The sequence below is a fragment of the Propithecus coquereli genome, unplaced genomic scaffold, assembly GCF_000956105.1.
Source record: "Propithecus coquereli isolate 6110/MARCELLA unplaced genomic scaffold, Pcoq_1.0 Scaffold66, whole genome shotgun sequence".
Classification (NCBI taxonomy): domain Eukaryota; kingdom Metazoa; phylum Chordata; class Mammalia; order Primates; family Indriidae; genus Propithecus; species Propithecus coquereli.
The window spans coordinates 8,856,946-8,869,615 of record NW_012152618.1 but is presented as its reverse complement, the minus strand read 5'-3'; the positions used below and the strand labels follow the sequence as shown (position 1 = coordinate 8,869,615).

Sequence of the window (12,670 nt, the reverse complement as noted above, 5' to 3'; positions counted from 1 at the left end):
CTGGCCAGGCCCTTCCTGGCCCTCGCGGGCTCTGCGGGAAGCGCGCTCTTCATGCCAGCACAGCCCGCGCGCGCAGCAAAGGACTTTCCGGTTTCGAAGAGAAAGTGGTTGCCTGCGCTTACAAATTAAAACTGGTGCTTTAAATGCCGAACGCAACCCTCTCCGTTAGAGCTGGAGGTTCAGGAGGGGACACCGCAGGTGCAGCGGGGCTCGCTCTGAGGGACAGCTCCCCGCCCAGCACCACGGTCAGCGCCCGCCACGCCCCGGGCACCGGCGACGCCTCTTCCCGCAGCGCCGGGCGGAGGAAGACACACACCGCCCCCCGCAAGCCGCGGGGAGGGCAGGGCGGGCCAGGGCGGGCAATGAAGGCCACGGGGGCCAGGACGGGCCTGCCAGTGTCTGGGAACGGGTCTGATCCAGAGGGAGACGGCGAGGGAACGCGGGAAGACGTAACTCTGCTCAGGAGCACAGTCATTTGGAGTATTGCGAAAAGCGGCTTGAGAGGATGGGAGCATGGGGGTCCCTCCCCGGCAAATAAACACAGCAAACAACTTTGGGCAGCATAACAGAATGATTGACTTTAATGCTTCTTCAAGTTTTCCATTTCCTTCCACAGGGCTTTGTTTTGAAAAATAACAAAATGAGGTAAAATGAGTTAATGTATGTACACGTTATAAACACTGTGTCAGACTGTGGTGGCAGCAACGTAAGTTGTTACGAAGTTGCTGCGCAGCGGCTCAAGGTCAGCCGCCTGCGCTCGAGCAGATCTGTCGTCCTGGGGAGAGTGCGCGCGGAGCTGGAGGCGTCTAGAAGCATTTGCGGTGGACGATGGAGGGGCCGGCCTCGTCGTACTCCTGCTTGGTGATCCACATCTGCTGGAAGGTGGACAGCGAGGCCAGGATGGAGCCGCCGATCCACACCGAGTACTTGCGCTCAGGCGGGGCGATGATCTGCAAGACAACAGTCGTGTTGGGGGAGGCTGCACCCCTGAGCCCACCCCGCGGGCACCCGGTGCGGGCCGCCGCCCACCTTGATCTTCATGGTGCTGGGGGCCAGCGCTGTGATCTCCTTCTGCATGCGGTCTGCAATACCAGGGTACATGGTGGTGCCCCCCGACATGACATTGTTGGCGTACAGGTCCTTCCTGATGTCGATGTCGCACTTCATGATGCTGTTGTAGGTGGTCTCATGGATGCCGGCCGACTCCATACCTGGGGGCCGCGGGGGTGGGGAGCGTGAGCAGGAGCGCGGGATGGCGGGACGGAGGGGACTGGCGCGGGGCGGTGGCGTGGCGGGGATAGCGGGGACCCGGGAGGACGCGAGGGGCCTGCGGTCGGGGCTCACCGATGAAGGAGGGCTGGAAGAGCGTCTCCGGGCAGCGGAAGCGCTCATTGCCGATGGTGATGACCTGCCCGTCGGGCAGCTCGTAGCTCTTTTCCAGGGAGGAGGAGGAGGCGGCTGTTGCCATCTCGTTCTCAAAGTCCAGGGCCACGTAGCACAGCTTCTCCTTGATGTCGCGCACGATCTCGCGCTCAGCTGCGGAGGGCAGAAGCAGGAGAGGAGCCCTCAGCGCCGGGCCCCCGGGGCCTGCGCCCGCCAGTCCTCCCGCCCAGGGTGCCCGGGGCGCCGCGTACCTGTCGTCACGAAGGAGTAGCCACGCTCAGTGAGGATCTTCATCAGGTAGTCGGTGAGGTCGCGGCCGGCCAGGTCCAGGCGCATGATGGCGTGCGGCAGGGCGTAGCCCTCATAGATGGGCACGTTGTGGGTGACACCGTCGCCAGAGTCGAGCACGATGCCTGTGCCGGGCGGGACAGCGAGTGAGCGGCCGGCCGGGCAGGCCCTGCTGCTGGGAGCGAGGCCGGACCGGCGCTCAGGGCCTAGGGCGCGGGGGAGGGGCGGGCGGCCGCCGCCGGGTGGGGGCGCTCAGCCCGCGGCCGGCCGTGTGCTCCGCTGGCACTCACCGGTGGTACGGCCGGAGGCGTAGAGGGACAGCACGGCCTGGATGGCCACGTACATGGCAGGCACGTTGAAGGTCTCAAACATGATCTGGGTCATCTTCTCACGGTTGGCCTTGGGGTTGAGGGGGGCCTCGGTGAGCAGGGTGGGGTGCTCCTCGGGAGCCACGCGGAGCTCATTGTAGAAGGTGTGGTGCCAGATCTTCTCCATGTCGTCCCAGTTGGTGATGATGCCGTGCTCAATGGGGTACTTCAGGGTCAGGATACCTCTCTTGCTCTGAGCCTCGTCGCCCACGTAGGAGTCTTTCTGACCCATACCCACCATGACGCCCTGCGGAGCGGAGACCCCACGCACACGTTAACACAGCTCTGGGTGACACGGGGCTGGGCTAGGCAGGGACCCCCGACAGGGCTCCCTCCGCAGGGGGCAGCCTGACCTGATGGCGGGGTCGGCCCACGATGGATGGGAACACGGCCCTAGGGGCGTCGTCGCCAGCGAAGCCGGCTTTCACCAGGCCAGAGCCATTGTCGCACACGAGGGCGGTGGTCTCGTCTTCGTCACACATGGTGTCTGGTTTCTGCAAGGACAGGGAGACCGTGGAGACGCACGGCAGGGCGCATCAGCGCAGGAGCCTGGGAGGAGAGGCCTGGCCGGCCAAGTGCCCTCCCTCCGTAGCGACCTAGGGACACACTCAATCCCCGCCACGCACATCCTGCCAGGGGAGGCCATGGGCCCCCACCCGAGCTTCGCCCACGCTCAAGGCTGCTCTGCACTGGGAAGAGGGGCACAGGTGGCAAGATCACACTGACAAATCCTCCACCCTGCGGTACCCAGGTGTACATGTTCCCCAAGACCTCTCTGCCTTCCCTGGAGGCCAGCTGTTCCAACAGCTAGTCGCCAATGCCCATCCTGTCTGCGCCCTGGTGGCCATATCTGTCAAGCAGGGGGTTAAGGCCTGAGCTGCTGTCTGCTCGCTGGGCCAGCGTGAAGTGGAAGGAGACGCCCCTGGGAAGGGCTTTGGCACTCCATCCAGGGAGGAATGGCCTCTGCAATACAGACCCCCACGACATTTCAAAATTAGAAAGGGACCCTTTCACTTGTAGAACCAAGAGCGGAATGGCAGTACCGCCCCTTTGGAAGGAACTGCCCTCTGGACAACTAAAGCAAAACCGTTGCCCTCTCTAGGCACACCCTAAATGCCAGGTAGAGCAGCCCAAAGGGGCTAGAGACAAATTTGGAGAAGTCTAATTTCCAGAGGCTGATTGTCTCGTCCCTTCTTTAAAGCACGTGTGGCTCTGGGGAGGAGGCACGGAGCGCAGGGCGCAGGCCTGGGGCTATTCAGGTGAGCCGGCTGGGCTCTGCGGCGGATTCCTTCGGGCTCCCCTCGGTGGCGCCTTGTCCCCCTTGTACGCTCCCCACTCCCGCCCTACCTGGGCGGGTTGCTACACCTGCTGCTCTCGGCTGGGGCCCTGGTCGCCGCGGGAAGGAAGAGAGGCTTCACTGAGCGCTGTCCGCTGCGGTGGCCGATTGTCCCTCAGCTCAGGTTTTATATAGCCCGCGGGCGCTCCCTCCGCGCCGCCCCGCAGGAATGTCGCTGCCCTTCTCGAGCCATATTTGGGTGTTGGGCACCAGGGCCCCCTCCCTCAGCCGGTTCGCGGCCTGGGCCCCCGCCCGGGTCCCCTGCGTTGACCAAAGAAGGAGCCGGCTGGCCTAGGCCCAGGTAACGCGGGCCATGCCGTATATGGAGTGTCTCCCTGGCTGGTCTGCCCCTCCCAACCCGGCCCCGTCGCCCACACGAGAGGTTGGGGTGGCGCGAGGGTCATGGAGTGCGCCTGTGCTCTGGGAGCTGCACCTGTCCCACTGGCCTCCCCATCCCCGACCACGCGGCGCGCACTGGGCGTTCGGGGAAGGTGCCCGGCCGCTGGCTTCCCGTATTTCACCCCTTGTTTGGGTTCCTATTCAGACCTCCAAGCCCCACGTGCGCTACCAGGAGGAGCGAGCCGTGTCTTGGGAAGACTGGAGAAGCAGTCACTGCCTGAGCCTCAGGCAGGGAAGGCCGGAGAGGCTCTCGCCCCGCGAACTCCATTTCTCCCTCCCCATCCCGTGCTCCCCAGTCCAGGGGCCTGACCCACGTCGACCCCCCCCCCCCCCCGCAGAGGGCCACCGCCGGCCGGAGGGCTTGCAGCTGTCGCAGGACAACTGGCGGCGGGACACGAGGGCGAGGGCGGAGCGGCAGAGAGGAGGCGCGGGGACTCCCGGGGATAGGCCTGGGCGGCGGCTCTGGTACTGTCAGGCGCAAAGCCAGGGCACCCGGAGCTGTCCCCGCGGTGACACGCCGCGGGCGCTGGAGGCGCTCCTGAAATGAGGTCTCCCCTGCCTTCCCTGCCTGAGGCTCAGGCAGTGACTGCTTCTCCAGTCTTCCCAAGACACGGCTCCCTCCTCCTGGTAGCGCACGTGGGGCTTGGGGGTCTGAATAGGAACCCAAACAAGGGGTGAAATACGGGAAGTCAGCGGTCGGGCACCTTCCGGAACGCCCAGAGAGGGAAGGGGTTCCCTTCCTCTAGGACAGACCGGTCCCAGGTGGGCTGAGCTGAGTGCCCTCCCCCCTACCTCCTTGGGGCGCCCACTACCTGTGTCCTCCACTACATGTGTCCTCCGCTGGGGCTGAAAGACAAGGGTCAGAACACGAGACTTGCTAGACCTGGACGCGATGGGGGTGGAAGTGGGTGAGGGGCTCTCTTACTAGATGAAGCTTTGTCCTTCCTCCCAGTAAAGAGGACAAGGACACTGCACTCTAGGATAGGTAGCAGTTTTTCCCCCGCACAAAGGCTGAACAAACTCATCTTTATATTTAGAGGCTGATGTCTGCCAAGGTCGGGCTGCTTCCAGTCCACCTTGGAGAGTCATCACCTACCAGAGCTTGCTGCAGGTTCTATTTATATCACTGATACATGGGGCTATGCCTTTCAGATTTTCTAGAAGGATTTGGATCTACTTATGGTAAGGTGGAGTGGAGGTCAGGGGAGGTTATCCAGTTGGTGCCTGTCTCAATACATTTTTTTTTTCCGGGAGAAGAACAGTTCTAACCTTGTGGAAGGCATGAGGACAATCTTCTGTGATGAACTCAGTGACATGCTTTCAGGGGGTACATCAGTGATGTGGTGTGGGCCAGAACGGAACCATTCATTTTTCTGATGTGCTTAAGTGTTCCCAAAATAGTGGCAATTCACATTTGGTAGTGGAACTCAGCAGCTGGGACAGGTGTGCATTCTCTAAAAGGGGGATATAAAGCATATGTGACCCTCCTCTGTAGCCCACATCACACAGCTCTGCCTAAAAATAAACGAGTATGAAAGAAGGTACTTTAGAGAATAAAATACTATCTTCCTAAAAATGATCAATCAATTAAAAAATAAGGAGTTTGGTTCACATGGGGCCTATGCAGTGAGTATAAAGGCTCCCGTGATTTCATAGTTAGCTTTTCCAAGTATTTTGGAGAGTAAGTGAATGATTGACAGAGCTGTATTTCATTTTTAATGCCGTGTTCTCCTGTGTCAGTCGGTCTTAGAGACACCTGGCAAGGGCACTGTATTTAATTTAAGGGAAATAGCTTAGATTTGGGCCTTGGAGATAGGAAGAAGTGTCCTGTCATTCACTTGACACCTAAACGCATGTCGACATTATGAAGGAGAATGGCATTGTCATTATCTTTCAAAATTCCTGCTCAGTTAAACTCTTACCTTTCCTCCTATGGGAAGCTTTTCTAAGCTGAGTCTGTTAGATTCAAACACTTTATTAAAAGCTGACTGTGAACAAAACCCTCACAGGCTAATGGAGATCTCTGCTAGGACAGCAAACCCTGGGGAGACAGACCCTGAGAAGGCCGGTCCAGACATCTGTTCTCTGCCCACATGACTGCGGCTGGTTTAAATAGTCCCTGACAGGTCACTATGGGCCACCCTCAGTCCCATTCTGGTCTTGCTGAACTCCCATTGGCTTAGAGAACAGGCTGAACCCGTGGGGGGAAGAGCCTCGTCTCCATACACGTATGCTTTGCGGGAGCACAGCGGAGCTCCGCTCTCCCTGAGTAAGCAAGCCCTTGCTGCCGCACAGCCTTTTGAGAACCGCCACTAAGTAAAGGTCAGCCATACAGGGCGTGCTTGACAGGGAGTGCCTGCTTCTAAGTTTTCAGGTGCAGCCTCAGCTCTTTAAGCCGGTGAGTTCACACTTCCCTGCCCTCACCGCCCCTCAGCTCTGCACGCAGACCCAGACCCTGCTCCCGCTCACCCTTCTCTATGGTGTTTCCCCTGACAATTTAAACATGAATTGGTAAACACTTTATGACATGCTTTCATGTTCCAATTAATCTTTTTAACTGTCCAGAGGTAAAGATAGGTACTATTCATCCTAGTTAAAAACAAACAAACAAAACTGAGGCTTAATACAGTCCAGGTCCCTCAGTAGCCAGCGGAGGAGCAGGGGCTTGGGCTGTCCTTCTACTAGGAGTGGCCAGGGCAGGGCAAGGACTGCTTTCTATGCTTCCTCTTCCCCAGCACCGGGTATGGTTCAAGAACCATAACAGACCCTCAGCGGATCTTTTCCAGTGAGATAAAAAGTCATGGCTCCACCAGCAACTATCACCTACCGTCTCAAATAGAATAGCGAGGGGCTGGCTGGCTATACTCCAAGTCAGAAACACTCCAGTGATCAGGCGGATGAAGGAAAAAACAAACTTATTCTCCTCACAAACCACACATCTAAAAATGCTGAGTCAACTCCTGGCAGTCGCAGAGAGGGCTTGGATTCTGTACGCTTTTCCTCCTGCCGAAGCTGGCCTTCTCGCTCGTGGCCATCTCTCAGAGCCAGAGCCGAACGGAGCAGTGCGCCCTCTCTAACCATCTTTTTTATACCCAGTGTAATGAATCGGTGAGAAGCTTGCCTTTTGGAGCCAAGCAGATCTGGATTTACCTTCCCCTTTGACTGACTGTGTGACCTTGGGCAAGTCACTTCCACAAAGACTCAGCATTCTCAACTGACAATACCACCTATTCCTGAAGACTAGAGGGTTGAAACTAGGTCGGCAAGTGCATGGGAAGTAAGAAACATTCGGCATGATGCCATGTCTTTCTTCTAGCAACCAAGGGTTTGGAGGAGGTATGAGGGGCGAGGTAGCAGGAGAGCTTGTTACAACAGAATTGACCGGGAACAAACGGAGACGCTCACAGAAATATGGCAAAACAGGTTTATATATGCCGGCGGGCTCAGGGGGATTTTCCTCCCAAATTCTGAGCCCCGAATAAAGAACGTAGCAGTGTTTTATACATTTTGCTTGGGGCACAGTTAATGAGTGAGGAAGTGGGGCATACTTACAATGAGGTCGTTCTTTAGCGGGGGCAGGGTCCGGAGCAACCTTAGTTCCAGGTACAGAGTTCCTATGGAATGTCTTCCTGTCTTATCTCACCTTAGCAGGAGTTGTTGCAAGCGGTTTATAGCTGCTTAGGGAAGACAATGGGATGGAGCCTTGGCAGTGGAATTTTCCACTACAAGCTGAGTAAAGAATATTGAAGTTACTGGGAATGCCCACTGTATGCATGGCAACATCACCATGACTCAACAGGGACAGTCAGGCATCTCTAATGTATTTGGAGTGCACAAAGATTTTTGTATTAAGATCTATTCTAGCATTATTTAAAATGGCAACAAGAACCATTCAACAACCCACATTTTAATTTTTGAGAGAGACTGAGAGAAAGAAACGTGAGGGCTGTTAAATGTGGTCCAGCCATATGGTACAGTATTATGCAGTCATTAAAATTCATATTTTGAAGAATATTTCAGATGTGCATTCTCGAAAGGGACAAAAATTGGCTCTTAGGGAGTGAAAAAAACTTACATATTGTCATGATTTATGGCCTCCAAAGACCACAGTGCATGAAAAGACAGTACGGTAGGTCTGTGGTGTTAAGCTTTCATTGGGGTGGGAAGTGATTAGGAGAAACCATCTAAAAAGGGTCCTTAGGAGGGATGATAACGGAAAAAAAAAAAAAAAAAAGCTGAGGAACAGTGAATTGAGGACACAGAGAAACGCTCCCAAACTCACATGAAAAAGTAGGTTACAAAGTCCAAAACATTCTAAGATATATTTCAAAATGGAAACCGAAGTTATTTTTGGTTGGTGGGATTACAGGGGTCTTTTTTTTTTTAAATAGGATTCTCATTTTCTACAGTATTTTTTAAAATTTAGAATTACACATTTTAAAAAATGTACTTCGGTATTTAATGAGTGGATCTTTTTACACAGGAATGTATAAAGTTATTCTCTCTTCGGGCATTCTCAGGATAAAATGTCCAGGAACAGGTAGGCAGGGCTATACCACTATTTTTGTAGTTCACCTCAAGATGTCCAGGTGTGGCCAGGCGTGGTGGCTCGCGCATGTAATCCTAGCACTCTGGGAGGCCAAGGCGGGAGGATAGCTTGAGGTCAGGACTTTGAGACCAGCCTGAGCAAGAGCAAGACCCCGTCTCCACTAAAAATAGGAAAAAATTAGCCAGACAACTAAAAATATATAGAAAAGGTTAGCCGGGCATGGTGGCGCATGCCTATAGTCCCAGCTCCTGGGAGGCTGATACAGGAGGATCGCTTGAGCCCAGGAGTTTGAGGTTGTTGTGAGCTAGGCTGATGCCACGGCACTCTAGGCAGGGCAACAGAGCGAGACTCTGTCTCAAAAAAAAAAAAAAAAAAGTCCAGGTGTGTGGGATTATAAGAGTATAAGAAGTGAGCTGTCGGTACTGGAGAACGCAGTCTGCTTCAAAGAGCTGTGCCAAACACCCCAATTCCTACAGACAGTCCCTAGTATGCTTGGTAGGTGATATGTTTGGAAAACTATTATTCTGACCACAAAGTAAAAAAAGAAACACAATCCAATCTCTAAAAACAAAAGCCCCCAAGCAGAGGTGTCAGGATTGTTACTGTGTCTCTCTCTAGTCTGCCATAATCCTTGACACAATTAGGTTCGCAAATCCTCAAAACACGTACACATGCTCGCTATACACTTTCCTCTGCTCAAGATACAAAATGCCTTCCTGTCAAGGCCCCACACTGGGACTCTCGGAGCAGCAAAGACAGGGGTGGATGTGAACCTTTTCCAAGTCGGTAAAGTGTCTCCTCCCGTGGAAAATATGTCACACAGCACCCACATAGTTTTTATCAGTTACTTTACTTACACAAAAATCATTTATAATCCTTCAATAAAGACTTATGTTGTGAAACCAATTTTTTAAATTTAGAAGAGAAAAATATTCAAAACCCTAGGTCTTAATTTAATTCTATTAATATAATTTTTAAAAAGCCAACCATTTGGGTGTATAGTACTGATTATAAGAGATAGAGCTAGAAGAGTGAGTCTTTTCCTCCCTCAAAATAGATGACTCTACCTCACACCATAACAGCACTCGTTCTACATCCACGAAATCTGCAGGTCCAGGGCATTATCAGATTGGCCTTCCTGTGGTTTTTCCTGTCACACCAGGGATAATTAGGTTTGTGGTGGCACAAGAAGATGGCAGGAGCCTGTGTGTCCCCAGAGCAATTATATCACCTGACCGCGTCAGACAGTGAGAACTGAACACTGATAGTTAATGTCTATGTAAAAGCAGAGCCTCGTTTCATAACACAAGTATTCCGTGGTTTCTTATTGGCCTTCCAACAAGCTGCTCTTCCTAACTTCTCTCAGATCCTTCAATATATTCCTACCCTGGACCCTAATGCTGTCCGAACACGAAAGCTGCAAAGAGAGAAAGGCCAGGCTGCTAATTTCCTTCCTTTGATTAATGTAAACAGTTCCATTAACCTGCTCTTGCAAACACGCTCCAGCCTGCCATGGAGAGGCCATCATGGCTGCACTTTGTGAGACCAGCAACCGGACTCTCTTCACCACGTTTAACTTCTGACCTTTTCAGCTGTTGGAGCAAACTGGTCAGTGAGCATTCAACTGGGCCAAATTGTGAACATGCCAACAACTCCCTGTGCAACCTCTGGTTTTTATTTAAAGCCAGATAAACCCTGTGTGATGAGACTGTCAGGACAAAGACGCTCTGAGAGAACACTACCTTTTCAGTCCCATCAACCGCCACAGCAGGAAAACGCACAGTGGCTTCTAGCATCTCTCGTGCTGTCGACTAGCTAGGCAGACGTGGCAAAGCTGCAGTGCAGGGAAGATCATTCTGAAAAGACACAGGCTGACCAAATCCCCAGACTGAAAGGTTACAACTAGCCCTAATATTATACACTTATTATCAATGTAATTTAGAGATGGGTTAGAAGGCCACATAAATGTTTTATTCACTAAAATACTTTCATTAATACTCATTTATGTAGAAAAATTTTAAATGTTCCCAATGAATTCATCAGTTATCAAGCTCATATGAGTTAGGCCCTCTCTGCTTTGGTTTATTGGCCCATGATAGATCAGCAAAATTTTGACATTTATCTTACTAGATATTTCCCATTAGCCCTAATTTATTTTGGTCACCAAACACACTAGATTCTCTTTGGTGCACAATATCCAGAGTCACAGCAATTTCAGAGACAATCTAGTACAATCTTGTAATTTTTAGAGTTACAAAAACTCTAAAAGCTCCATGTGATTTGTACATACAAGTAGCCAGAACTAGGACAAGGATACCAGAGCCCTGGACCAAGTGAGAGTGAAAGGAAATGCTAACAAGCACACAAAAAACAAGTAACAAATTTCAGGTGGAAAAAAGGAGGAAACAAAATGTCATAACTGAAAACCAAAATTATTGTTACGTAACTATTTAATGTCAGCTTCCTTACAAAGTATAAAAAACTCAGCTATACATGTTATAAAATTGTACAAACTTTTAATTGTTTAAGGCCTAAAATTTTTATAAGGACACACTTAAATTTCAGAAACAATGACCACTTCTAGAAAAAGTTACATTTGTCCGTGAACATAATATTCATAATTTGCTTTCAAAACAAACTCAAAGTAAGGATTGGACTTTAAGCTTCCAAGCTGATCTGCCTGTAGTAGGTCTTTCACCTCCGGTAAGTATTCACTGAGCTGAATGCCTATGAACATAAACACAAAAACTCGTTTTTTATTTTTATAAAACTCTCAAATGAATTAAGATGATTGATGATAAAAACACCCGTGCTTCTATTTAAAATATAATGTCACTTTGCTCTTGGGAAACACTCTCTTCTAAATTCCTTCCATCTGTCAAACATACTTTCAAGTCTAACAATGTGACATTCTTCAGAGGCTGCTTCTTGAGTGTTATTCCCCCTAGTGGTCAAAATAGCCATTCTACTTAAAGTCTTTAATTAGATTGGAAAGGTTTTCATCTTTTCCCACATACCATCAATGTGGAAGTTTTTAACTAATAATAACTTGAAAACAAGTATTTCAAACAATTACATGTCCTCTTATTTGGGGAATAAATGTAGTAGAGAAACACTATTATGAAAGCTAGCTATAGTATCTCAAAATGTATTACAGTTTAAGTCTAAAATTAGATAGGCAAAAGAATTATTTCTTCACAGCTCATCCATAGAGCTGGAAAGCCAATGAACACTAACTAAATGGACTAAACTGAGATCTGTGTAGCTACAAAAAAGTATATACAATTTTCTCATTTGACAAAGAAAACTGGAGGAAGTTTTTAAATTAATAAGCAAATAATATTTATAATTTGTTACATTACCATAAGGTTCTAAAAATCAAATACTGCTTTTAAAAAACGTATCCTCAAAATGCCCAGCATCATTTTTCTTGTACTTAATTGTTATACAATAAAAATCTGGGTTAATAAATGTAATGACGCTACATTTGAAACATCTGTATATCATTTATTATGATTAGCACTTTCAATAAATACTTTTTCTCTGTAAAATAGTATTACACTTATAAAGACATCACATTAATTTCTAAAAGATCAATTCTCTAAAAAAAACTTAACATGTTATTTGACTCTTAAAGTGCATGCCTTCTGTTCGGCCCTAATATCTGATGGTTTTTCTTTAGAGCAGGGCTTGAAACTCCAATGCCTGCAAAGGCTGGGCAGGTAACAGGGTCCACATGAATACAGGTAGCTAAGGGGCATCTTGGTAACTCAGAGCCAATGACCCAGCTCCAGCTGACTGCTGCCATGTAAATATTTAGTCTGGGGTAGGCAGATCTCTGATTTTCAAGAAATCAGAAAATGACTTTTAGAAGAACCATTCTTAACTGCTAAATATTGGTAACTAGAAACAAATTTAAACTCCATGTAAGGATATGTGCATTTTTGTTCTATATGTAGCGGTCCCCAACCTTTTGGCATGAGGGTCAGTCAGTTTCATGATGGAAGACAATTTTTCCACAGACTGGGGGGTGGGGGGTGGGGGCATAGTTTTGGGATGATTCAAGCACATTACATTTATTGTGCAGTCAAACATCTCTGCTAATGATAACCTGTATTTGCAGCTGCTCCCCAGCACTAGCATCATAGCCTCAGCTCCACCTCAGATCAGGTGTTAGATTCTCATAAGGAGCTTGCAGCCTAGATCTCCGGTGTGTGCAGTTTATAGTAGGGTTCGAGCTCCTATGAGAATCTAATGCCGCAGCTGATCTGACAGGAGGAGGAGCTTAGGCAGTGATGTGAGCCATGGGGAGCGGCTGTAGGTACAGATGAAGCTTCTCCGCTCACC

At 50.3% G+C, this 12,670-nt stretch overlaps 2 protein-coding genes across 2 annotated transcripts in view; both read right to left on the bottom strand.

The window, feature by feature from the left end:
* Window positions 1–557: 557 nt before the first annotated feature.
* On the bottom strand, window positions 558–3,479 carry ACTA1 (actin, alpha 1, skeletal muscle). The gene is made up of 7 exons (XM_012660304.1): window positions 3,387–3,479; window positions 2,393–2,533; window positions 1,962–2,286; window positions 1,635–1,796; window positions 1,345–1,536; window positions 1,030–1,211; window positions 558–950 (listed from the first exon to the last, which is right to left on the bottom strand). The coding sequence occupies exons 2-7, from the start codon at window positions 2,519–2,521 to the stop codon at window positions 807–809; spliced, it is 1,134 nt and encodes a 377-aa protein (XP_012515758.1). The 5' UTR covers window positions 2,522–2,533; window positions 3,387–3,479; the 3' UTR covers window positions 558–806.
* Window positions 3,480–10,306: 6,827 nt separating this feature from the next.
* NUP133 (nucleoporin 133kDa) overlaps window positions 10,307–12,670 on the bottom strand; it is a 53,303-nt gene continuing 50,939 nt past the window's right edge. The window contains exon 26 of the mRNA XM_012660312.1: window positions 10,307–11,050. Within this exon, the coding sequence (XP_012515766.1) occupies window positions 10,914–11,050 (137 nt within the window). The 3' untranslated portion in view covers window positions 10,307–10,913. The remainder of the gene's footprint in view (window positions 11,051–12,670) is intronic.